Raw genomic sequence first — 26,867 nt, forward strand, 5'->3', positions numbered from 1 at the left:
GGGAGGAGGTTGATGTCCTGGCCCCATGCGCTCCACATGGCTGGCTTGCTCTGTCATTCCCCTACTCCTAGTTCTGTCCAGGGTTCCTCCAGCCCCAGAACTCAGCATGCCTGTGATGCCACCCTCAGACAGCCACAGGCCCTGCCCTATGGTGCTCCCCAAAATTCCAAGTCCCACTCCAATGGCCTGAGACCGGCCAGCCTGGCAGTGCCATCTGGGCAGGGAGGAGCGTGAGCTCCTCCACATTCCACCTTTGAGATGTACTCTAACCTTCTATCCGGACCCTAGACAGGCGGGGTCAGCCGAAGACCCAGGCGCTCCTGGAGTCAGGCACCCGTGGCTGGCAGCAGAGCACATCCCCTGGCCAGGGCCACGTTTGTCATGGGATCACTGGACATTGACCACCAGAATGTTGCTGGTATACTGAACTGGGGTGGTTCCAAGTGTCTGTATAGATAGGCACGCTGCAGAATGTCCTTTCCTAGGAGCCTGAACGCCCCAGGGCAGCCCGGTGGCTGGGACATGCTAGGGGTTCAGTGACCATTTGTGGGATGACTGGGTGGATGTGAGTTGTGGCTGCCAACCTAATGAAGCTCAGAGAAAAAACCCACAGTGCAGATTGTGCTGGGGGAGGTGGGGGTCCTCTGGTAGGCATGTATATTCCTGTGATATGTGTGCCTGGGCACGTGTGTACATTATGTGCAGACGTGCACATATCATTCACCTAGCCCTGCTTCCAGCTAAGAGAAAGGAAGCCAAAAACATGCAAAGATGCCAAGCAAGCACCAGACCTGGCAGGGAACAGGGTAAAAGCTAGCAACGCTGGGCTTCATGGAGGAGCAAAGGGGCAAGTGTGGAGGGGGAGGCGGGCAGACAGCGGGTGCCTCCTGGAGCAGCACGATCGGGCGTCAAGGCCTCATGCAGCATCCGACAACGACTTGTGGCAAGGAGAATTCTGGACTGACTTTCTGTTGTTTTGATTGAAAGTAATTTTATCCAAAAATTCAAAATGCATTGGATGTGCCAATCAGAATGTAACAGAAGGAAATGCTACACCGCCTGGCTGCTTCTCCCCTCAGCTGCCATGAGCATGTCCCACCTGTGCCATACGGCCTGGAGGAAGTGGCTGCAGCAGGACTCGCAGAGTTCCTCATGTGTGGCCACTGGCCCTGCCTCCATTGCTGCTGTCTCCCTACAGGCCAAGGCAAGACAGGCGGGGCACACTGCACAGCTCTCAGGGGAAGGATCCACATGGGTGTTCCCTCTGCACATCACCTGCCCACCTCGGATTGCCCACCATCCTGGATGGACCCACAGTAGGCTCCCACGGCCCATGCTGGCCCCTCCGACACCCCTGCCAACCTCAGGCGTGGCCCATCGCTGCAGCTGTGTTGGGATACCTCTGCCATTAGGACGTGGCCCACACAGAAGCCACCTGCTCTGCAGATAGCCCGGCAGGACAGGGTTGGAGGCTTTCCGCATTCCTCTGCCCCGGGATTGTAGAGACCACTCAGCCTCTGTGCTCCTTTCCAGGAGCTGTCGTAACAAACTGCCACCAGCTTGGTGGCTTAAAACAGCAGGGAGTCATTTAAGCTTGGTGGCTTAAAAGAGTCCTTGGGCAGAAGTTGGAGGTCAGCAGATCAACAGGGTCCCGCCTTGCTTCTTTTATCTCCCAAGTGGTTCCCAGCACTTTGGGAGATTGTGTGGTTTGTGTCTTCGTCACTCCAGTCTCTGCGTCTGTCCTCACGTGGCCTTCTCCCCGTGTGTCTCTCTGTGTCCAAATGTCCCTCCTCTTCTTATAAGGACACCAGTCATGCTGGGATTAGGCCCACCCTACTCCTGTTCGCCGACTCCATCTTAATTTGATCACATCTACAAGGACCCCATTTCCAAATAGAGTCGCAGTCACAGGAACTGGGGATTAGGACCTGCATGTATCATTTTGGAGACACAATTCAACTCACAACACCCTTATAGTCTCAGCTTTCCCATCTGTCAACTTCTACCTCTTCAGTTGTTGTGAAGTTTAATAACACAAAATAACACCGGGCTTTGCACGATGTCTGGCGCTCCTTGGGTACCCTTCGGGGCCTGCCTGGGTCTCTCGTGTGTGTGGAGGCATCATTACTCCTAATCCAAGCAAGCACGGGTGAAGCTGTTAGCTGGGAACGTCTTTTCCCCAAACAAGCCAGGATCTGAGGAATCCATGACCAAAAGGGAACTGGAGACTCAGAGAGTGCGTGAGATCCAGGGACTGCCAGCGGGGTCTCCTTGAGAGGCCTTGGATAGCTCAGGGGCTCTACAAACTAGGTACAGTGTGACATGGGAGGGGGAAACTGATGGAAAGGGGCAAGAAGGAAAAGGTTGGTAGGGAGGTAAGAACTCAGGAGAACAAATCATGACCAATGTGTAATCTGCTTGTGTCAGTCTCAAACCTAAACTTTTGCCTTCAACTGCCTGGACATAAAAGGAGAGTGTATCAGCTAGCCCTGGCTGTGTAACAAAGCACCCCAACACTTGCTGGCCTGAACAACAATGTTTACTATTTTTCACAGTTCTGAGGGTTGACAAGGCAGATTTTTTGGTCTGACCAGCCCAGCTGGAGCTGGCTGGTTTATGATGGCCTCATCCACATGTCTGCCGCTTGGTTTGCCAGCAGACTGCAGTTTCAAGCACACATGTCTCTGTCATTGCGTGGCAGGCTAACAAGGCTCATTCACACGGTGACAAGTGGTTCCCAGCAGTCAGAGAACGTTAAGTCCCAAGTCCCAAGCACTTTTCAAGTCTCAGTATATAAGTAGCCTTACGTCTCATCAGCCAGAGCAAATCATATGGTCAAGCCCAAGTTTAAAATCTTGCTTCACGGCTGGGCGTGGTGGCTCACGCCTGTAATCCCAGAACTTTGGGAGGCCAAGGCGGGTGCCTCACCTGAGGTCAGGAGTTCCAGACCAGCCTGGCCAACATGGCGAAACACTGTCTCTACTAAAAATATAAAAATTAACCTGGCATAGTGGCATGTGCCTGTAATCCCAGCTACTAGTGGGGGTGAGGCAGGAGGATCACTTGAACCTGGGAGGTGGAGGCTGCTGTGAGCTGAGATCGTGCCACTGCACTCCAGCCTGAGCAACAGCAATAGCGAGGAAAAAAAAAAGAAAGAAAAGAAAAAACTCACTTCATGACAGAAGGAGCTGCAGAGAATTTATGGCATTTTTTAAATTTTTATTTATTTTATTTTTTTATTTGTTTGCAATCTACCAGAGTGAGAAAGATGGCTAAAAACAAGATTGTGAGTCACTCTTCAAGCATCTGTCTTTACATGCCCTTTTCAGCCTCCTCTATCACCAAGCCCCTGCTGCTTTTTCTAACACTTCCAAGAGCTACTTGACTCCAGGATCAGGGCACACCACGACCCTTTATTATAAAAAAACAGCTGAGGCCAGGTGCTGTGGCTCACGCCTGTAATCCCAGCACTTTGGGAGGCCGAGGCAGGTGGATCACCTGAGGTTAGGAGTTCAAGACCAGCCTGGCCAACATGGCAAAACCCCATTTCTACTAAAAATACAAAAGTAAAAAATAAAAAATTAACTGGGCATGGTGGTGCACGTCTGTAATTCCAGCTACTCAGGAGGCGGAGGCAGGAGAATCCTTTGAACCTGGGACGTGAAGGTTACAGTGAGCTGAGATGGCCTGGGCAACAGAGAGCGAGATTTCGTCTCAAAAAAAAAAAAAAAGTAAAGAATAGCTGAAACGTTAACTTGGCATCCGATGCAATTCTCCTTGAACTCACACTGAAGGATTCCACCTTCTAAGACTGTTGAAACCCTCCATGTGGTGCTGAGAGACTGCCGGAGACCTGCTGCTGATCTGCCTCATGCTACCCCGGCACCGACAGGGGTGTTGGCTATAACCAGTGCGAGTCAAGGAGGGAGTCAGCGCCTAACTTCCAAGACTCAGGAGTGTGTGAAGAACCAGCGCTTGACGTCTGGTGTTATTTTGCCTCACCAGTTTTTATACATAGGTGTTTATTTGAGCAAGCCATCAAAGCAAACTTTAAAATGTAAAGCATTCTTACACAGTCTCCTTGCAGCACAAATCTGTAATTAAGGGATTCTCAAAAGTCCCCCGTGCTCACTGAAATTGTCACATTTGGCCTTCCATCTGGTGGAGAGCAGAGTCACTCAATTTCTGCCAAGTTTAAGGGAGATTCGAAGCTTTCAGGCAACTCTAAGGAAGCAGGTAACAGTGTTTTACAAGTGGAAAAAACTTCATATTAAACAAAGCATAGCGGGCGCGGTGGCTCACCTGTAATCCCAGCACTTTGGGAGGCTGGACGGGCGGATCACGAGGTCAGAGATCGAGACCATCCTGGCGAACACGGTGAAACCCCGTCTCTACTAAAAATACAAAAACTAGCCGGCGAGGTGGCGGCGCCTGTAAGTCCCAGCTACTCGGGAGGCTGAGGCAGGAGAATGGCGTAAACCCGGGAGGCGGAGCTGCAGTGAGCTGAGATCCGGCCACTGCAATCCAGTCCGGGCGAAGAGCGAACTCCGCCTCAAAAAAAAAAAAAAAAAAAAAAAAAAAAAAAAAAAAAAAAATAACAAAGCACAGCCAGGTGCAGTGGCTCACACCTGTAATCCCAGCACTTTGGGAGGCTGAGGTGGGAGAATCGCTTGAACCCAGGAGGCAGAGGTTGCACCATTACACTCCAGCCTGGGCAACAGAGAGAGATTCTATCAGAAAAAAAGAAAAAAGAACAAAAGAAAGAAAAAAAAATTTACAGAATAAATGTCCTTACAAAAAGTAAAAATAATAATAAATAAACAGGCCGGGTGAGATAGCTCACACCTGTAATCCCAGCACTTTAGGAGGCCGAGGTGGGTGGATCACTTGAGGTCAGGAGTTCAAGACCAGCCTGGCCAACATGGCAAAACCCCGTCTCTACTAAAAATACAAAATTAGCCAGGCATGGTGACACGTGCCTGTAATCCCAGCTACTTGGGAGGCTGAGGCAGAAGGATCACCTGCACAGCCATAGGGAAAAAGGAAATCATGTCCTTTGTAGTAACATGGGTGCAGCTGGAGGCCATTGTCCAAAGCGAATTAACGTAGGAAGGGAAGTCGCATACCGCATGTGCTCACTTCCAAGTGGGAGCTGAGCGCTGGGTGCACAGGATGTAAAGAGGGCAGCAAGAGACGTTGGAGACTGTTAGACATGGGAGGGAGGGGCCAGGGCCGATAAACACCTGTTGGGTACTATCCTCAGTACCTGGGTGACGGGATCAGTCGTACCCCAGACGTCAGCATCACGCAATGTACCCAGGTAACAAACCTGCACATGTGCCCTTGAATCTAAAATAAAAATTGAATCTTTTTTTAGAAAAGAGCTTCTTTTATTCTAGGCATAGTATGTTCAATATATATAATGGCAAATGAAGAAGGATAGGATTCTTACCCTCACGAATCCTAAAATAACATGAATCAAAAAATTAATTGTGGGCCAGGCACAGTGGCTCACTCCTATAATCCCAGCACCTTGGGAGGCCAAGGTGGATGAATCACCTGAGGTCAGGAACCTGGCTAACACGGTGAAACCCACCTCTATTAAAAATACAAAAAAATTAGCTGGGCGTGGTGGCAGGTGCCTGTAGTCCCAGCTACTTGGGAGGCTGAGGCAGGAGAATCACTTGAACCCAGGAGGCAAAGGTTGCAGTGAGCCGAGATCGTGCCAATGCACTCCAGCCTGGGCAACAAGAGCAAAACTCCATCTCAAAAAAAATTAAATTAAGTTAAACTAATTATGGCAAGAGTAAGCAGCACTGTTGTTCGTTGACAAATGGCTTTAAGTGCTAAGATTGATTTTCATGATCACATCTGTGTATTAATGTATGTTATACATGAATAGCTAATTCACATAAGACTTTTTGTTCACTACGTTGGTTACACAAAACACAATAAAACAAAATCTCAAAATAAAATAAGAAGAAATATTATAGAACGGTCCCCTGTGCCTTTATTCTACATACTCATCCTCTGTCAGATATAGGGCTTGGAAATACTTCCTCCCAGTCTGTAATAAAAGGCCCCAGGTCTCCTTAATGCTCACATCTTCTCTAACATATCATGATGTCACAGGCAAGTACTGACAGTGACACACCCAAGATCCAGAACGTTCCCCAGTCACCTCCCAACTCACAGACATCCCTCCAGGGATCCACAGGATCCCTGTAGAGTGAAACCCCATCTCTACTAAAAATACAAAAAAAATAGCTGGGCATGGTGGCAGGCGCCTGTAATCCCAGCTACTTGGGAGGCCGAGGCAGGTGGATCACCTGAGGTCAGGAGTTCGAGACCAGCCTGGCCAACATGGTGAAACCCCCGTCTCTACTAAACATACAAAAATTAGCTGGGTATGATGGGAGGTGCCTATAATCCCAGCTACTCAGGAGGTTGAGCCAGGAGAATCGCTTGCACCTGGGAGGTGGAGACTGCAGTAAGCCAAGATTGCGCCACTGCACTCCTGCCTGGGTAGATGGAGTGAGACTCAGCCTCAAAAAAAAAAAAAAAAAAAAAAGACCAGTTTGTATAACCATTGAGGACATCCAGGCTATTCCACTGTTTGACTTTTACAGGTAAATCTGCTATGAACATAGATCCACCAGTTTTTATGAACATGAGTCTTCACCTGTCCGGAGCATGCCCAGGAGAACAATCCTGAGGTCGTATGGTAACCGCACATGGAGTTTTGTAAGAAACTGCCAAACTGTTTTCCAGAACAGCTACACCTTTTACATTCCCACCAGCAATGCACAAATGGGTTATCTTTTTGTTACTGACATCTAGTTTGATTCCCCTGTGGTCAAAGAACACATTCTGTATGATCTCAATTCTTTTACATTTATTGGGGTTTAATTTATGGCTTTTATCATGCAACTCATCTTGGTACATGTTCCATGAATGTTTGAAACAAATGCGTACAGCCAGGCACAGTGGCTCACACCTGTAACCCCAGTGGTTTGGGAGGCCTAGGTAGGTGGATTGCTTGAGCCCAAGCGTTTGAGACGAGCCTAGGCAACATGGCGAGACCCCTATCCCTATAAAAAATACAAAAATTAGCCAGGCATGGTGGTGTGTGCCTGTAGTCCCCATGGGAGGCTAAGGGAGGATTGCTTGAGCCTGGGAGGCAGAGGTTGCAGTGAAGTGAGATTGCATGACTGCGCTCCAGCCTGGGCAACAGAGTGAGACCTGTCTCAACAACAACAACAACAAAAAAGAAGAAGGAAGAAGAAGAAGAAAAAGAAGAAGAAGAAGAAGAAAAAGAGGAGGATGAGGAGGAGGAGGAGAGGGGGAGGGGGAGGAGGGAGAAGGAGGAGGAGGAGGAAGAGAAGGAGGAGGAGGAGGAGGGGAGGAGGAGAAGAAGAAGAAGAGGAAGAAGAGAGAAAAGAAGAAGAAGAAGAAGAAGAAAGAGAAGAAGAAGAAGAAAAGAAGAAAGAAGAAGAAGAAGAAGAAGAAGAAGAAAAGAAGAAGAAGAAGAAAGAGAAGAAGAAGAAAATAATAAACTAAAAGACTGCGTACGTTGCTGTTGTTGGGTAGAGTTCTGTGAATGTTGGGAAGGTCACGTAGATTGATAGTGTGCTGAGTACTTCTACATCCTTGTTTGTTTTATGTAGAGCAACAATGGCAATGGTCTTTCACTGAGGGCTGCAGCCCCTGCCAGACAGTCCTTTCCATGCAGCCATCTGCGCCGCATCCAGGTGAGTCTCCTCTCTGCCATTTCAGACCTAAGGGAAGGCAGGAAAGGCACAGCTGCCTGCTCTCCCTAGCCCTGGAATACTGAGTTCTCTGCCCCTCTGCCCATAGCTTTGTAAATAGTCTCATTACTAAACTTTCCTCAGTGACCCAGTTTTCTGTGATATCTGTGGCCCGCTGTGGCCTTATCTTATGACAGACATCCCAGGGGGCTACTGCCATTACCTAGGACTCCTGTGGAAGAAATCCTCACTGAAAATGAGCTCACAGAGTGAGTCCATTAGGCTCTGGCTGTAATAAGATGCATAACAGAGACTTCCATTTCCTCTTAGAATGTAGAAAACTGCAAAGAGCATTGTTCTCACACTAACAACGAGAAGAGTCAGACAGTCCTCAACACCACTGGAGAGGGGAATCACAGGGGAACAGAGTGAACTGAATTCCAAAAAGGAGGGGCCCTTCGAGCTGAGAGAGAGCACATGAACTGCTTTGAAAGGTGTCAAAGAAAAAAATATTCAATAACATTTGTGTCTTTTTTGGTTTGGGGGTGTTTTGTTTTGTTTTGTTTTGAGATAGGGTCTCAGTCGGTCACCCAGGCTGGAGTGCAGTGGCACCGTCACAGCTCACTGCAGCCTCAACTTCCCGGGCTCAAGCAGTCCTCCCACCTCAGCCTCCCGAGGAGCTGGGACCACAGGCGTGTGCTACCAGCCCAGCTAATCATTTTTTTAGAGAGATGAGGTCTGGCTGTGTTGCCCAGGCTGAATGATACTTGTTAAAACACAGTAAGGCAGACTCTATTCAGGACCATCAAGATAGGTGTAGGGACCACAGCCAAGGGATTTGCAGGGATTTAAGAAATTAAGCTCAACTTCAAATCTGGCTCAGGCAGACCAGGTGTGGTGGATCACAGCTGTAATCCCGGCAGTTTGGGAGGCTGAGATGGGCAGATCACTGAGGTCAGGAGTTGGAGACCAGTCTGGCCAACATGGCGAAACCCCGTCTCTACTAAAAATACAAAAGTGAGCCAGGCACAATGGTGCAGGCCTGTCATCCCAGTTACTCGGGAGGCGGAGGCTGAACGGGCAGAGGCAGAGCCTCCAGTGAGCCGAGATCGCGCCACTGCACTCCAGCCTGGGCTAGAGACTCTGTCTCAAAAATTAAAATTAAAATTAAAATTAAAATTAAAATTAAAAAATCTGGCTCAGGCAAGTGGGAATTGCTCGCCAAGGAGCGAGGGGCGGGGGGGGCGGTCAGTGGATGGAAAATTACACAGAAGAAACATCAGCGGTTAGGAGATTCTCGCTAAACTGACTTAACAGGATTCTTGACAAGGAGAGCACGGGGCAATCAGACATCACCTGGGGATGAAGAAATTACCCAGATATTGAGGATGGGAAGGCTCTTCCTAAACTGACTTAGGGCCAGGCAGGGTGGCTCACGCCTGTAATCCCAGCACTTTGGGAGGCCAAGGTGGGCGGATCAGGTGAGGTCAGGAGTTCGAGACCAGCCTGGCCAATATGGTGAAACTCCGCCTCTACTGAAAATATAAAAATTAGCTGGGCGTATGGGTACACGCCTGTAGTCTCAGCTACTTGAGAGGCTGAGGCAGGAAAATCGCTTGAACCCAGAAGGTGGAGGTTGCAGTGAGCCAAGATCGTGTCACTGCCCTCCAGCCTGGGCGACAGAGGAAGACTCCATCTCAAAAAATAAAAATAAAAATAAATAAACTGACTTAGCAGGATTCTTTGCTAAAACTGGACTTTACAAGGAAGTGCACAGATGGTCCAAGAGATGGTTCAGAAGCTTGACTAAATTTTGATCGAGCAGAGAATCTTATCGCAGCATATAGAAAAAACAGTGGCTACCATACGGATGGACAAGAAAGAAAGATTCAGTAAAATTCTTAAAGGCCAATTTGTGTGACAGATAGGGAGAGCTGGGATCCCATACAGAGGGAATCTTGCACTCATTTTTAAACTCTCCACCATGGGTCTTTAAGACAGAGCAGGGACTGGCCGGGCATGGTGGCTCATGCCTGTAATCTCAGCACTTTAGGAGGCGGGGGCGGGTGGATCATGAGGTCAGGAGTTTGAGACCAGCCTGGCCAATATGGTGAAACCCCATCTCTACTAAAAATACAAAAAATAACTGCGTGTGGTGGTGCACGCCTGTAATCCCAGCTACTCGGGAGGCTGAGGCAGGACAATTGCTTGAACCCGGGAGGCAGAGCTTGCAGTGAGCAGAGGTCTTACCACTGCACTCCAGCCTGGGCAACAGAGCAGGACTCTGTCTAAAAAAAAAGTAAAGAGCCGGGACAGGGCAGGTGATGACAGAGAGCCTTTGTGGGTGACACGAGTGTGCGGGAGAGGATGGTGCTGGGGCAGGTAGGAGCCCCACCTGCTCCCTGGACGCTCTTACAAGCGGAAGACTTGAGCTGCTGAGGAAGGCGCATTAAACCGCCTTGCTCCCAGGACATAAGCAAAGCTCTCTTGATTCTAGGGCAGAAGAAAGGGAAAACCCCATCCGTCCTCAGTTAATTTAGAAAGTTAAAAAAAAAGCCTTTCCGGCGGTGACGACCTACCCACACGAGAACATGCCTCTCGCAAAGGATCTCCTTCATTCCTCCCCAGAAGAGGAGAAGAGGAAACACAAGAAGAAACGCCTGGTGCAGAGCCCCAATTCCTACTTCATGGATGTGAAATGCCCAGGATGCTATAAAATCACCACGATCTTTAGCCATGCACAAACGGTAGTTTTGTGTGTTGGCTGCTCCACTGTCCTCTGCCAGCCTACAGGAGGAAAAGCAAGGCTTACAGAAGGATGTTCCTTTAGGAGGAAGCAGCACTAAAGGCACTCTGAATCAAGATGAGTGGGAAACCATCTCAATAAACACATTTTGGATAAAAAAAAAAAAAAAAATTAGCCAGGCGTAGCGGCGGGCGCCTGTAGTCCCAGCTACTCGGGAGGCTGAGGCAGGAGAATGTCGTGAACCCGGGAGGCGGAGCTTGAAGTGAGCTGAGATCGCGCCACTGCACTCCAGCCTGGGGGCAGAGTGAGACTCCGTCTCAAAAAAAAAAAAAGAAAAGAAAAAAGAAAGCACAGCTTAGTTTTCAGGGACTCCAAATTAGAAAAAAACAATTGAAAGAAAGAAGGAAAATAATTTGAAAACATTCTTTTCTATAATAAGTATAGCAAATTGTTAAAAGTACACTAAATTGTTAAAAACTGTCAATAGCTTAAAATAAAAGTCTTGAGACTCTGAAAAACAAAACAAAGGATCAGCAAGCATTTTAAGCAAAAAGTCAAAGATCAGTTCAGTCCATGCAGTTAACTCCTGTTCTGCTTGACACTTGTGAACATTTTAACTCTCCATGAGTCCTGAAAGCTTTTCCTCTATTCTGATGCCACAATCTCCAAAGTTACCAGAAACCTGCATTCAAGAGCTCCTGTTAGAGTTTTAGAGCTGATTATAAAATCATCCTCTAAATAGGACCAAAATAAGACAACAATTGTTCGTGAATGACAAAAAGTTTTAGGGCAGCCATAGTCAAAGACACAACTGACAAGGAAATTTGTTACCTCTATGGCACACAATAATTTTAACATAACAATTATGATCATTTCTGATAATGTACACTGTTATATCAGAATTACAGGAGTTTCCCAAAAATTTGGAACACATACCAATAACATATTTATACAAATACAGCCCAAAGAAAACCCAACACCATTTCATATTTGACAATGCTTCCTATATAATTTTTGTACTAAATAAGCCGAATTATGTCATTGTTTGGACTTTAGGGAACCTAATATCTTAAAGGATTAATTAGGTCAGAAAAAGACATAATTTATCATGTAATTTTGGAAAATTTGTCAAACATGAAAGGTTTAAGACACTTGATATCACAAAGTAGGATCACAGATCATTGTAAAATAAATCATTCATGCTGGGCACGGTAGCTCATGCTTATAATCCCAGCACTTTAGGAGGCTGAGGTCAGGAGTTCAAGACCTGACCCAGGTCAGGAGTTCAAGACCAGCCTGGCCAACATGGCAAAAACCCATCTCTACCAAAAATACAGAAAGTAGCAGGGTGTGGTGATGGGACTAAAGAGGTTGAGACAGGAGAATCACTTGAACCCAGGAAGCAGAGGTGGACCGAGATTGCACCACTGCACTCCAGCCTGGTAACACAGTGAGACTCCATCTAAAATAAAATAAAATAAAATAAAATAAAATAAAATAAATAAAATAAAAATAAAACAAAATAAAATAAAATAGTCATTCACTTAACCAAAGTGATAACTCAAGGATTTCAGAAAAAAAGGTGAAAACCTTTTTTTCCTCCTCCTCCTGGGTTCAAGCAATTATCCTGCTTCAGCCTCCTGAGTAGCTGGGATTACAGGCATGTGCCACCACACCCAGCTAATTTTTGTATTTTTAGCAGAGACGGGGTTTCACCATGTTGGCCAGGCTGGTCTCAAACTCCTGACCTCAGGTGATCTGCCAGGCTTGGCCTCCCAAAGTGGTGGGATGACAGGCGTGAGCCACTATGCCCAGCCCCAATCACTTCTTAAACTTAACCTCTACATTGAGGATTAAGTTCTACATGGGTTTTGGAAAGGAAAAGCATTCAAACAGAGCAGGTATTTTTCCTCAACAATAAATTCCCATCTTCATTTTATTGGGATCTCACTGCCTGAGCTGCCTGTTCTTTTCCCCAGGAAGATTGTGCTTACGGAACAATCATCAAGTCTGCTGGTCCACATCTCCCACACACTCCCTGGATACCCACAACAGGCCAATCCATCAGCCGCAGCTCAGTTTCCAGGGCCCACTTTAGGAGAAGCAGAAGAAACGCTTCCACAGTCCTCACTGTGTGCAGGGAATGAGCATGAGTTATGGGGGCTCCTCAATGCTGAGCCTAGCCACCCCACTGCTGCATCCCCACAGCCCTTCCAGAGGGTCTCTATTCCTCCTTATCTAAGAGCAAATCCGTGCTCCATGTCACTGGGTGCTTACTCATCACCAGGAAGTGGTAGTTGTTACACCATGGGGTTTTTTCCTGTAACAAATGTCCTTTATTTTATCAGAGCATGGCACTGAAAGAAGATAAATCAAATGTATAACTTGCAAACCAAGTTATACAGTGAGTGAGGAAAAGAGGAGGAGGTGGATAAAACACAACCAACCCAAAAGAAGGGGGTTGATGACATGTAAAAAGTGGATTCAGTAAAAAGAAAATACAAAATAAGTTGGGAAAACTGAGTCAAAATATACTAGAATTCTATTTCATATAAATATATAATCTTGTCAGTTAAAAGACAGATTTCTTAAAGTAAAAGAAAAAAATCCAGCCATCTGCTGTTTACAAGAGACATACCTAAAATATAATGAAAAAAGAAGGACTAAGAAAAGAGTTGGGGAAAATATACCAAGAAAATACTAAATCAAAAGAAAGCTGTTGTCACAATTTTGATATCACACAAAAGTGACTTTGAGACAAATAGCATTATTAGGGATAATGAGGGTCCCGGCTTAGTAGTAAAAGGAAGAATTTTTTAGGAAAGACAAACTTTGAACCTATGAGCCACTAAATAAATGTTTTAAAATATGTAAAACCTAAATTCAAAAAGTTAATAAATTTTCAACTTCTTCCATTCCTCTTCCTTTTCCTTCCTCACTCTCTCCTTCTCTCCCTTCCTTAATAATTTAGTCTAAAATCCATTAGACTGAGCAAGATGATGGTGGAGCCCCAGTGGTGTGAAGGGCAGCAGCAGGAGCAGCAGCATCACAGGCCTGGAGTAGGTGTCGGAGTCCAGGCGGTGGAGGGGCCAAGATGGCAGACCAGCATAGGACGGCAGGGTGGCAGGGCCCATCTGGACACTATGGACCAAGTTGTATCCCCCAACATTCAAACACTGAATCCCTATGTGACTGCATTGGATATAGGGCTTTTAGGAGGTAAATAAGGAAGGTTCCATGAGGTCCTAAGGGTAGGACCCTTATCTGATAGGACTGGTATCCCTCTAGGAGAGAAGAAGAAAGTCTGTATGAGAATACAGCATGAAGGTAGCTGTCCACAAGCCAGGAAGGGAGCCCTGACTGGGAACCTGACCAGGCCAGCACACCTTGATCTCAGACTTCTTGCCTCCAGAAGCCCCGGTGCGATGAGGAGGCATCCATGGGATCTGGCCCCCGCAGTGTCCTGGTGCAGAGTTCCAGATCCCAAAAGGGGTGAGGAGGGTTTATTTATGGGGACATCAGTGGCCCACAGGGTGCCAGGGCCCAGAAGAGTGGTCAGGGCATCCACGTTAGGAGGTGGAGTCATCCCCTGGAGATTGGTTAGACACTGGGGATTGATGCAATAGTAAATATATTGATGATAATGGGAGCCAGGTTTCTCACTGTGGGAAAAGGGGGTCACAAATCTGGAGAGGGAGGAAACAAGAATGCACTCCATGGGGTTGGGTTGGGGGAACTGGTGTGCACTCGTGGTCTTCAATATATATGAGTTAATGTAAAACAGATCTGTACAGAAATGTGTGTATTAATGTGCTTGTTTCCTTGCTCTGTCCACTGAGAGGGCCTTAGACCTCAACAGCAATAAACACACCTAGAGCCCAGATCTTGGTTTCTAAACACCATTCTCCAATATATGAAATCAGGGGTCCTGGAGAATGACGGAGTCTAGAGCTTGGGCAGGAAAGGTGCAAAATAAGCCTGAAATCTTTTTTTTTTTTGAGATGGAGTCTGGCTGTGTCGCCCAGGCTGGAGTGCAGTGGCGCGATCTCGGCTCACTGCAAGCTCCGCCTCCCGGGTTCATGCCAGTCTCCCGCCTCAGCCTCCGAGTAGCTGGGACTAAAGGCGCCCGCCCTCACGCCCGGCTAATTTTTGTATTTTTAGTAGAGACGGGGTTTCACCGTGTTAGCCAGGACTACAATATGACTGGCAGCAGACTTCTCAGAGGAAACCTTACAGGCCAGGAGAGAGTGGCATGATGTATTTAAAGTGCTGAAGGAAAAAAAAACCAAAAAACTTTTACCCTAGAATCTAAGAGGAGGTAGAGAAAGAAACAGGGGTAGAAGTTTATTCAAAAAGATAACAACAAAGAACTTTCCAAACCTAGAGAAAGAGATCAATATTCAAGTATAAGAAGGTTATAGAACACTCCTCACCACACTTGTCCTACAAGAAATGCTAAAGAAAAGGACATTAATGAGAAGTGAGAAATCTTCTGAAGGTATGAAAGTCACTGGTAATAATAAGTACACAGAAAAACATAGAATATTATAACACTGTAATTATGGTGTGTAAACTACTATGGTGTGTAAACTACTGTAATTATGGTGTGTAAACTACTAAAGACTAAAAGACCAACCAATCAAAAATAATAACTACAACAACTTTTTAAAACATAGACAGTACAATAAGGTATAGATAGAAACAACAAAAGGTTAAATAGCAGAGGGATGAAGTTAAAGTGTAGAGTTTTCATTAGTTTTCTTTTTGCTTGTTTGTTTATGCAATCAATGTTAAGCTGTCGTCAGTTTAAGATAATGTATTATAAGATAGTATTTGCAAGCCTCATGTTAACCTCAAATTTTAAAAAAATGCAATGAATATGCAAATAACAAAAAGCAAGAAATTAAATCATACCACCAGAGAAAATCACCTTCACTGAAAAGAAGACAGGAAAGAAAGAAGGAAGACCACAAAACAACCAGAAAACAAATAACAAAACCGCAGGAGTAAGTCCTTTCTTATCAGTAATAACACTGAAGGAGAATTGACTAAACTCTCCAGAAAAGACATAGAGTGGCTGAAAGGATTTAAAAACAAACAAACAAAAAACAAAAAAAGACCCAATGATCTGCTGCCCACCAGAAACACACTTCATCTACAAAGACACACATAGACTGAAAATAAACAGATGGAAAAAGATATCCCATGAATATGGAAACTGAAAGAGAGCAGGAGTAGCTACAGTTCTGTAAGACAGAACAGATTTCAAGACAAAAACTAAAGAAGAGGCAAAGAATGCCACTATATAAATAATAAAGGGGTCAATTCTGCAAGAGGATATAACAATTGTAAATACCTATGCACCCAACACTGGAGCACCCAGATACATAAAGCAAATGTAATTAGAGCTAAAGAGAGAGACAGACCCCAATACACCAGTAACTGGAGACTTCAACACCCCACTGTCAGTATTCAACAAACCTTTCAGACAGAAAATCAACAAAAATAATCAGACATAATCTCTGCTACAGGCCAACTGGACCTAATAGATATTTACAGAACATTTCATCCAACAGCTGCAGCATATACATTCTTCTCCTCAGCACATGGATTACTCTCAAGGAAAAATCACGTTAGGTCACAAAACAAGTCTTAAGACATTCAAAACACTGAAATAGTATCAAGCATCTTCTCTGCCCACAATGGAATAAAACCAGAAATCAGTACCAAGGGGAATTTTGAAAACTATACAAATAATGGAGATAAAACAATATGCTAGAATCGCTTGAACCCAGTAGGTGGAGGTTGTAGTAAGCCAAGATTGCGCCACTGCACTCCAGACTGGACAACAGAGCAAGACTCCATCTCAAAAAAAAAAATGTAAAAAAACAAAAACAATACACTCCTGAGTGACCAGTGGGTCGATGATGAAATTAAGAAGAAAACTGAAAGTTTTCTTGAAACAAGTGATAATAGAAACACAATACATCAAAACTATGGGAAAAAGCAAAAGCAGTACTAATAGGGAAGTTTATAGCCATAGGGCCTACATAAAAAAAAAAAAAAAATAGCCAGGCCAGGTGGTGGGCGCCTGTAGTCCCAGCTACTCGGGAGGCTGAGGCAGGAGAATGGCGTAAACCCAGGAGGCGGAGCTTGCAGTGAGCTGAGATCCGGCCACTGCACTCCAGCCCGGGCGACAGAGTGAGACTCCGTCTCAAAAAAAAAAAAAGAGGCCAGGTGCAATTTAATCCCAGCCTGGGAGGCCAGGCACAGCCTGTAATCCAAGCACTGTGGCGGGTGGATCACAAGGTCAGGAGTTTGAGACCAGCCTGGTCAACAGTGAAACCCCATCTCTACTAAAAATACAAAAAAATTATCCAGGCACGATGGTGGAAGCCTGTAATCCCAGTTACTCGGGAGGCTGAGGCAGGAGGATCTCCTGAACCCAGGAGGCAGAGGTTGCAGTAGGCCGAGATCATACCATTGCATTCCAGCCTAGGTGACAGTGCAAGACTCCGAAAGAAAAAAAAAGAAAGAAAGAGACAGAGAAAGAGAAAGAAAGAAAGAAGGAAAGGAAGGAAGGAAGGGAGAGAGGGAGGGAGGGAGGGAGGAAGAGAAAAGAAAAAGAAAAGAAAGAAAGAATAGTGCTGGAAAACGAAGATCTGAGTGCAAAGTGAGCTCACTGGCTGGGACATCATCGTTTCTAGGCCCTTTGAGCTTAAAGACCTAGAAAAGATGTGCATACATAATAGCCCAAGCATAGGCACACTTCTGCATTTATTCCTGTATCCACCTGCATACACACATGGTAAAAACCATGGGTTTACACAGATACCTCGGATGCCAACCCAACACCAAGGGCGAATTTCCTTGGCCTCCCCCCGGCTCTCACTGTCCACTGTAGATTAGATTAGATTTCCCTGTGTGGTCAATCCTCATGTGTACAGACATTTCAGAACTGCTAGCCTGGACCCCTGCGTGAAGAACATTCACGATATACAGCAGGGGTGTCCAATCTTTTGGCTTCCTTGGGCCACAATGAAACAATTGTATCGTACCACACATAAAATACACTAACATTAATGATGACTGATGAGCTACAAAAAAAAAAAAAAAAAAAAAAACGCAAAAAAATCTCAGGATGTCTTACCAAAGTTTACAGATTTGTGTTGGACCGCACTCAAAGCTGTCCTGGGCCGCATACAGCCCACAAGCCGCGAGTTGGACAAGCTTGATCTCCGGTATTCTGTCCAGTTCTTTTTGTCTTTAAACTTAGGGTATCCATCAAAATCCTGTTTTCCAAAGTTACTACTTTTTTTTTTTGAGAATCTCACTCTGTAGCCCAGGCTCGAGTGTGATCTCAGCTCACTGCAACCTCCGCATCCTGGGTTCAGGCCATCCTCCTGCCTCAGTCTTGCCAGTAGCTGGGACTACAGGCGTTTGCATCACCATGCCCAGCTAATTTTTGTATTTTTAGTAGAGACAGGGTTTCGCCATGATGGCCAGGCTGGTCTTGAACTCCTGACCTCAGGTGATCCTGCCTCAGCCTCCCAAAGTGCTGGAATTACAGGCATAAGCCACTGTCCCTGGCCCACAGTTACTCATTTCTTTCCTTCACCCTGAATTCAGGGTGGTGAACTTATTATTTTTGAACAGTGAAGTTTGCTTGTTACTGTTTATATCCATTTGGGATTCCTCCCCCAATCTGGTTGATCTTCACTGTTTATTTTGGGGGCTGTGATATATGTCACTGTGATTCGAAGAATGGGGCACTTCACAGAAAGTCTCCTTGGAAAAATGTTGCCCCGCCCCATCCCTGCTACTCCACTCCTGTTTCCTTCTTTCTGCCCCACTCCCATCCAACCCTGCGGGCAGCCACTCTCTTTAGGTCCTGGTTTATCCTTCCTTCCTCCAGGGCACCCGCCTAACTGCTTCTCTCCCCATCTCTCTTACCTGAAGGGCACACGCTGCAGACACACATCTGCACCTGCCTTCATGCTCAGCAGCGGGTCATGGGAACCACCCCACATTGTCACTCATCTGTCACAGCTGCACAGTGCTCCCTTGTGAACAAAGCACAACAAATACCCCTGGGTGTGTGTGTGTTGGACGTGCATCTTCAGGGCAGACTCCAGCAAGCACTGCTTCGGAGTGTGGGTCAGACTCTCAGACTCAGGATCTGGGAAAAGAACCAAAGGGCCGGGCGGGCCGGGCGCGGTGTCTCACGCCTGTAATCCCAGCACTTTGGGAGGCCGAGATGGGTGGATCACGAGGTCAGGAGATCGAGACCATCCTGGCTAACACGGTGAAACCCCGTTTCTACTAAAAAATACAAAAAACTAGCGGGGCGAGGTGGTGGGCGCCTGTAGCCCCAGCTACTCGGGAGGCTGAGGCGGGAGAATGGCGTGAACCCGGGAGGCGGAGCTTGCAGTGAGCCGAGATCGTGCCACCGCACTCCAGCCTGGGGGGGATCAGAGCGAGACTCCGTCTCAAAAAAAAACAAAAAACAAAAAACAAAGAACCAAAGGGCCCTGTGGTCCGGGCCAGACCAGGGTGGGGCGTGGAGGAGGTTCTGCACAGCCATTTGCAGCTCAGCCAGCACACGGTGGCGGCAGGGAGGCCTGGGCTTCCATGCTGGCTTCTGGCTTCTTCTGGGTACCCGCGCTTCGTCCATGAATGGAAGGCAATGCTGATGGCTGCCAAACCCGTCCAGGGTGTTTATGAAACTCCTGTCCCTCTCCCTGTCTCTCTGTCCCTCTTCCTCTCTCTGTCCCTCTCTCTGACCCACTGTCCACCTCAGTGACGTCCTCTCTTCGCAGCTCTCACCCCACACTCTGCCACTGCCACATTTTCCTCTGTGCCCAGCCTCTGCCTCCACCTGAAACTTTCCTGGAAATCTCAAAATGTAATTCCAGGTCCCACTGCCCTGGGCAGCACATCCCCCTTCAGAATAAAGGGCACCCACCGTCTCCCAGCACCCGCCCAAGCCATACCCCTTGCTCCCCTCCCCTGTCCCTGCAGCCCGAGGGTCCCTTCGGCCACCTCAAGTCCCTGCCTGGGTTTCTGCCCCGCCCCTGCTGCCCTCCCCACCCCTGGCCTGCAGCACTTTCTCCACCCGGGACCCCTCTGCTCACAGCGCCCTCCTCCCCATCTCCCCCGGAGCCCTCTGAAAAGGGCTGAAAAAAGGGCTGACCCTGAAAGCCTAGCCCTGGCCTTGACCTCCCCGGAGAGCCCTCCCCGCCCTCTGCCCTCTGCCCGCCCCAGCCCCAGCCCCAGCCCCGCCCAGGCCTCGGCCCTGTCCTCTGCTGCCAGCCTTAAGGCAGCGCCCACGGACTGAGCTGCGCGTGGGGGTCTGGTGGCCTGGGCCGTTCCGCACCTAATCCAGGAGGATGGAGTCCGGCGCGGATGGGCGAGGTCCTCCTCGGGGCTCCTCTGACTCATCCTCGAGTCACCTGAGGGCGCTGCTTCTCTGCGGCCGCCCCGGTTTTCTGCGGAGGAGCCGAGGCCTCCTCCCCAGCCAGGTGATCCTGAGAGACCCCGGGGAGGCCGCTGGGGAGGCGCAGGCTCCGCTCCCGGGTCCCAAACGCATTGGCTGCACCTTAGGAGGGACGGCGACCTCCACCCACAGCGCTGGCGCCGGCGGCCGCTCCTCGGGCTCCAGAACTTGCTCCTCGCCCTGTACCCTGTTTAGTTCTCATCACCAGCAGCCTGGACTAGGGCCTGGATCCTTCTGGCCTCCTTCCACAGCCCGCTGCACCTCTCACCCACTTCCCCGAGGTGCCGTCATTGTTGAGCTGGGACCTTCAGCCTCCCTGGTTTGGAACCGTCAGGAACCCGGGTTCATCAGGTCACTATTGATTCTGGTTTGCATAACCCTTTCTGAACTGTGTGACTGTTTCCTGTCAAACTTGTTTGCTTGTTTTTGAAACGGGGTCTCTCTCTCTCACCCAGGCTGGAATGCAATGGCACGATCTTGGCTCACTACAGCCTCCACCTCCCGGGTTCAAGCAATCCTCCTGCCTCAGCTTCCCAAGTAGCTGGGACTACACACCACCACAACTAGCTAATTTTTGTAATTTTAATAGAGACGGGGTTTCACCATGTTGGCCAGGCTGGCTCAAACTCCTGACCTCAGGTGATCCACCCACCTCGGCCTCCCAGACTGCTGGGATTACAGGTGTGAGCCACTGCGCCCAGCCAAGCAGAGATTTTTAAAGGCAAAATGAAAGCCAGGCACGGTGGCTCACGCTTGTAATCTCAACACATTGGGAGGCCGCGGCAGGCGGATCACTTGAGGTAAGGAGTTCGAGACTAGCCTGGCCAACACGATGAAACCCCATCTCTACAAAAAATTCAAAAAAATAGCCAGGCGTGGTGGACACCTGTAATTCTAGCTACTCAGGAGGCTGAGGCAGGAGAATCTCTTGAACCTGGGAGGTTGAGGTTGCAGTGAGCCATTATCGCACCACTGCACTCCAGCCTGGGCAACAAGAGCAAAACTCTGTCTCAAAAAACAAACAAAAAACCCTCTGCTTTCTGGCTGGGTGTGATGGCTCATGCCTATCATCCCAGTACTTTGGGAGGCTGAGATGCGAGGATAACTTGAGCCCAAGAGGTGGAGGCCAGCCTGAGCAACGTAGCAACATCTCATCCCACAGGTTTTCTTTCCTGTTCCCATCTCTTTATCTTCCTCGGCTGACTCCTCCGTTCTGTTCTCCTGCTCAGGAATTTGTTCTCCACAGTTTTTCATTCCGCTCCTTAGCAGAATGTTCCTGTTGCTTTCCATGGTCAGTTTTCACTCTCAAGGCCTCTGTGTTCTTTTCCCTAATGGGTGCCTTCTCCCAAATCTGTTGGAAGCAAGCCCCTGCCTACTCTGGAGGTCCCCAACCCCCAAACATGGTGGGTGGGTGGATGGGAGGGGCTGGGCAGGAGGAGGGTTCCCAGGGCCACCTCTGTGTACCTGCCGTGCCTGCCAGAGTTAGGCCCTCCTGTCTGCACGCCACCCCTGCTGGCTGCAGTGACTCCATCTCCAGACCAACTCTGTATGTGTATGAGCGTGTAGTGTGTCTGTATGGTGTCCGCGCATGTATGGCATGTGTAAATAGTATGATGTGGTATTTGTGTATGTGCATATCTATGTGGTGTGTATGTGCTGTGGTGTGTCTGTATGGTGTCTATATAGTGTAGTGTGTGTGTGCATGTATGATGTAAGTGGTCCGGTGTGTTTGTGTGTGCATAGCTGTATGTGGTGTGGTACGTTTGTGGTGTGTCTGTGTGTTTGACGCTGTGTGCATGTATGCATGTGTAGGGTGTGTATGTACATGTTTGGTATGAGTGGGATGGTGTGGTCGTGTGTAGCATGTGCATGTATGGTTTGTGTGTGGTGTCGCATGTGGTACAATGTGTGTGGTATATGTGGTGTGTACCTTTATCTGCATGGTGTCTGTGTGCATGAGTGGACGTGTGTACCCATGTGGTGTGGTGTATGGTGTAATGTGGTTATGTGTATGAGTATGTGCACAATGCACATATGGTGCGAGTGTATGTGATGTTTGTGTGCGTGTATGTAGTGAGGGTATGTGTAGTGAATGTGTATGAGTGTATGTCCACGTATGGTGCATAAGTGCATACATGGTGTGGTGTACTGTAATGTGTTCTGTATGAATATATGTATGTGTGGTGTATGAATATATGCATCTATGGTGCAGGAATGTGCATATGTGATGTGTGTGTGGTTGTACGTGTATGCATCTATGGTGTGTGCATGTGTGTGGTGTGTGGCATATGTGGTGTGTGCCTGTGCACATGGTGTATGTGTGCATGTGTGTATGTGTATGTGTGCGGCATGTATGAGTGTATGTGCATGTATGGTGCATGTGTGTGTAATGTGGTGTGGCACGTGAATGTGCATGTATGGTGTGTGAGTTTAGTGGCACATGTGTATGTGGATGTGTGGTATGCGAATGCATGATGTGGTACCTGTGTATGTACATGTAAGGTGCATGTGTGTAGTGCGTGGTATGGTATGTGCATGCATGGTGTGGAGTGTGCACAAGTGATGTGTGGTACATGTGTAAGTACATGTATGGTGCGTGTGTATAGTGTAGTGTAGCAAGGTGTGGTGGGTGTGTGTGCATGCATGGTGTGGAATGTGCACATGTGATGTGTGGTGTGTGGGTGTGCATGTATGGTGCACGAGTGCGTGTAGTGTAGTATGGTGTGGTGGGTGTGTGTGCATGTATGGTGTGATGTGTGGCACATGCATACGTACATGTATGATGCATGTGTGTGTGTAGCATGGTGCATGCTCCACACTCCTCTGGGACCCTCAAGCTTCCCTGCCTCCTCCGTGGGGACCCCTAGGTGAGGCCTTGCTGTAGGGGAGCGGGAGCTGCTGTGCAATTCTGGTCCAATGGTTCAGCCGGGAAGAGGTCCCTGGCTGCATCCTTGCAGGGCGGTGGCTGAGCCCATGCCTCGACCCCAGGGCCAGTCCCCGCCACGTGTGCCATCCTGAGCAGGGCCACAGAACGGATGTCCCACATGGCCAGGAACCCTGTGGCCGCCTGACCCTAGAGGGCTGTGGCCCTCGGTGAAGCAGGTGACCGGGCGGGCTGTGGGGTTTGGTGTCAGCTCCGCGGTATCACTGCCACTCAGCGTATGAGTTTCCACTCCCAGCAGTAAATGAACAGACGAGCAACTGTAGGTGCCTCCAGTGCTGGGAGAGGGGACGCTCAGCCAGCCAAGGGCCTTTGCCCCAGGGAAGTAAACTGGGGCATTTCCTGGGGGGCGCGGGCTGGGCTGGAGAAGCTGGGCCTCCTGGCCGGGGCTGGCATACTGTCCAAACACTGCATGGGCAGCCAGACACTCCTCACCTGGAGCTTGGGCTTCTCACCTGAACCACCGGGTGGTAATCCCTGCCCCTCAGGCAGCATCAATGTGACCTGCCTAGTGCACACTGAGCCCGAGGCAATACAGTCACCACCAGGGGACTCCCTGGGGAAGAGGCCCCCAGACAGCGAGGTGTCCTTGCAGAAGTTCTGCACAGGGGCCGCAGCCGTCCAGGAGATGGGAGGGGCCCTGTCTGTACCCTGTCTGGAAGGGGAGTGGGTTAAGCAGGCCCCTTGGCCTCCCTGGTGTAGGTAAGGCGAAGGCAGCTAGAATTTGGGACAGGATACCCGCAAAGGGGAGGGGAGCCGCACAGACAGAAGGAAATACGCACCAGGGTCCCGTCAGGGTCTTCGAATGAACACCGACCTACATGTTCTGTAAAACCCCAGGACGCCAAAGAGTAGCTTTTGAGGAAAGAACAACCCCCGGAGGGTAAGGCAAACAATTCCTGCGCCTTGCGCAGAAATCACCCTCGTCCATCCAGCCAGTGTGCAGCCACTTCTGAATACCCAGGACTCTAGGGTCACACCTTGGAAGGACTAAATCATCCCAAGGAAAGGCTACTCTAGCCTCACTCTAGTGAGCTTAAAACAAACCTGAAAAGGACCAAATTAATCTACATGGGGCTTAACAGCCTGCCAGAAAGCGTAATATTCTTTAGAGGAACGTAACAAAACTTCGCACTCAACAATGCAAATCTCCACATGTTCATAATCAAAAATTTACTAGACAGACTCAGTAGCAGAAAAACATATCCCACAAGCAGAAGACAAATCACAGACGCTCCTCGACTTACGATGGAGCTACATCCCAGTAAGCTCATCTTCAGCCGACAGATTGCACATAAGTGGTCCACAGTCGACAGAAACAGACCTAGATATGAGAGTGATAATGAATTAGCAGAAAAGGAACAAGTATCTTAAATTTGCTCCATATGCTCAAGGGTATTTTTTAAAAGCATGATTATGATTAGAAGAGAAATGGAAGACACTGGTGTACTTTTTTTTTTTGAGATAGTCACTCTGTCACCCAGGCTGGAATGCAGTGGTGCAATCATGGCTCACTGCAGCCTCAAACTCTCAGGCTCAAGTGATCCTCCCGCCTCAGCCTCCCGAGCAGCTGGAGACTACAGGCATGTGCCATCACACCTGGCTAATTTTTTTTTTTTATATACGGAGTCTTGCTCTGTCACCCAGGCTGGAGTACAGTGGCGTGATCTCGGCTCACTGCAACCTCTGCCTCCCAGGTTCAAGTGATTCTCCTGCTTCAGCCTCCCAAATAACTGGGACAACAGGAGTGCACCACTGTGCCCAGCTAATTTTTTATATTTTTAGTAGAGACAGGGTTTCACCATATTGGCCAAGCTGGTCTTGAAATCCTAACCTCGTGATCCACTGGCCTCAGCCTCCCAAAGTGCTGGGATTACAGGCGTGAGCCACAGCACCTAGCCTTTTTAATTTGTTTTAAAGATGAGGTCTCACTGTGTTGCCCAGGCTAGTCTCAAACTCCTGGGCTCAAGCAATTCCCCTGCCTCAACCTCCCAAAGTGTTGGGATCACAGGTGTGAGCACCAGCCTACCTGGAAGACATTTTTTAAAATACCAAAACCAAATTTATAGAGATGAGAAAATACAATGGCTCATACGGAAAACGGCCATGGCGTAACAGCAGCTTAAAAGAAAGAGCAGTGAGCTTGAAGACGTGGAAACATCATCTACCGAAAATGAAATGCAAACTGAAAAAGGTGAGCAGAGACTCATGGACCCATGAGTCCAGAGCCAGCAGCCCATTTGAGTACCCGGGACTGTAGGAGGTAGGGTAGGAGTCTGTGAATAGCTGGAATATTTCCAAATTGCACAAAAATGACAAATCCTACAATCTTGACAAACTCCAGAACACACACACATACCCTAAAGCTTATCAAATTATAGAAAGCCAGGGATAAAGAGAAAAACATCAAAAGCAGCTGCAGAATACTTACATGATGACTGATACATCCCGTATCAGTCAAGAGACAGAAACATTTAACACGAAGAATAATTCAACAGGAACAGAGGGTTCCACTAACACGTAAAGAGACTTCCAAGAATGGGGCGCTGAGACCTCGGGAGAACCTCCACCTCCAGGACTGAGACAACAAACCTACAAGCGTTGAGTCTGGATCCCCGTGAGAACCTCGGAACCCCACGTCGGCTGAGACACAGCTCTGACCTGAGTGGGGCTATGATGTGCCAGGTGGTGCAGTTGGCCGAGGTGCAGCAGGCCAAGGCCTGAGAGCAGGAAACCCGGGGCAGGAGTACCAGTGAGACTCACCCAGAAGCTCTCCCTGGGGCAGGAGGGAGGCAGACCCCCTGAGAGCTGGACAAAGGCAAGGAAGCTTAGCAGGAATCCTTCCCACCATGATGAATGAACCTGGGTGTCGCTCAACTCCTGGAGACTGTCACTGAGAGCCTCCGCCCCCAACATGAGTTTGGCAGGCACACACCATGGAAGCCAGGAAAAGCAAGCACACTGGAACCAGGAGGGCAGGCCCCTCCCTCCTGTGGAGTCCCTCCAGTTCCTTCCAGTGATAGAGCCAAACACTGTGCCAACCTGCAAAGGAGGGCACAGGGAGGGCCCAGCTCCAGGGTCACATGGCAGGGCTGAGAAGGGCGCGCTGGGCACGGAGAGGCAAGACAGGGATAGCTGGAGACACCGTGTGGGGGCCACACATATCTGCACGTGCACATGCCATCACCCCCCAACCATGAAGCACAACACAGGGCTCAACAAATCTAAACAGAGGGAAGTCAGCAAAGTCTATTCTGAGACCACAATGGAATTAAAACCAGAAACCAGAAACAAATTCTGGGGAAAACCCTCAGTGTTTGGAAATTAGACCATGCTTCCAAATAAGCCACGGACCAAAGAAATCACAAGGGAAATCAGAAAGAAAAACGGATCACGTCAACGTGTATGGGGGTGCAGGAAGAAACACAGAAAGCTCTCCTTCCCGGAGGGGCCCTCATGGCTGCTCAGCTGCTACTGGCTGCTGGCAGGAGGCCTCAGTTCTCTGCCATGGTAACCTTTGTAGGCTGGCTGAGTGCCCTCGTGACCTCGCAGCAGGTTTCCCCCAGGGTGAGTGATCGAAGACTGGGTGAGCCAAAGTTTTGGTAAGGCGGCCTCAGAGAACAGGATCAAGGTTACGTCTGGATCGTAGGTGGGCAGCGTCACTGGCTCCTACACCAGTCTGTAGGAACTGCAGGTCGGCCCCCTGCAAAACTCCACACCACACACGGTGGGCGTTCCAAGCCACCACAGTCGCAAACACGAGGCATGAGGATGCACTGCGTTTTCCATGCTGGGGTCGGGGTCTGGGATGAAGGACTGGCAGGATCTTCTAAGAGAAACGTGCGTAACTGAGAGCCAGCAATTCCACGCACAAGTACACGCCCAACAGAAATTGCTTACAAATGTTCCAGAAGACAGATGCTAGCTGAGGGCGGT

The 26,867-nt window shown here is 48.5% G+C and overlaps 2 protein-coding genes across 3 annotated transcripts in view; one reads left to right on the forward strand and one right to left on the reverse strand.

Moving 5' to 3' along the window:
- The window catches only part of WDR4 (WD repeat domain 4), a 66,794-nt gene that overhangs the window by 7,096 nt on the left and 32,831 nt on the right, over positions 1-26,867 (reverse strand). The window contains exon 12 of one of the 2 annotated variants that reach the window (XM_033232591.1): positions 24,084-24,255. The exons of the other annotated variant lie outside the window; for it this stretch is intronic. The gene's annotated coding sequence lies outside the window, so the exon portion shown is untranslated. Of the gene's footprint in view, positions 1-24,083; positions 24,256-26,867 lie in introns of those variants that run through there. 2 annotated transcript variants of the gene reach the window in all.
- Positions 10,309-10,665, forward strand: LOC117095837 (40S ribosomal protein S27-like). Its single transcript, XM_033232594.1, has one exon. The coding sequence runs from the start codon at positions 10,340-10,342 to the stop codon at positions 10,592-10,594; it is 255 nt and encodes an 84-aa protein (XP_033088485.1). The 5' UTR covers positions 10,309-10,339; the 3' UTR covers positions 10,595-10,665.

Source organism: Trachypithecus francoisi, unplaced genomic scaffold (assembly GCF_009764315.1).
Source record: "Trachypithecus francoisi isolate TF-2019V2 unplaced genomic scaffold, Tfra_2.0 Lachesis_group14, whole genome shotgun sequence".
Lineage (NCBI taxonomy): Eukaryota > Metazoa > Chordata > Mammalia > Primates > Cercopithecidae > Trachypithecus > Trachypithecus francoisi.

Coding starts and splice junctions, on each gene's coding strand:
- LOC117095837 (XM_033232594.1), top strand. CDS start 10,340: ATGCCTCTCGCAAAGGATCTCCTTCATTCCTCCCCAGAAGAGGAGAAG.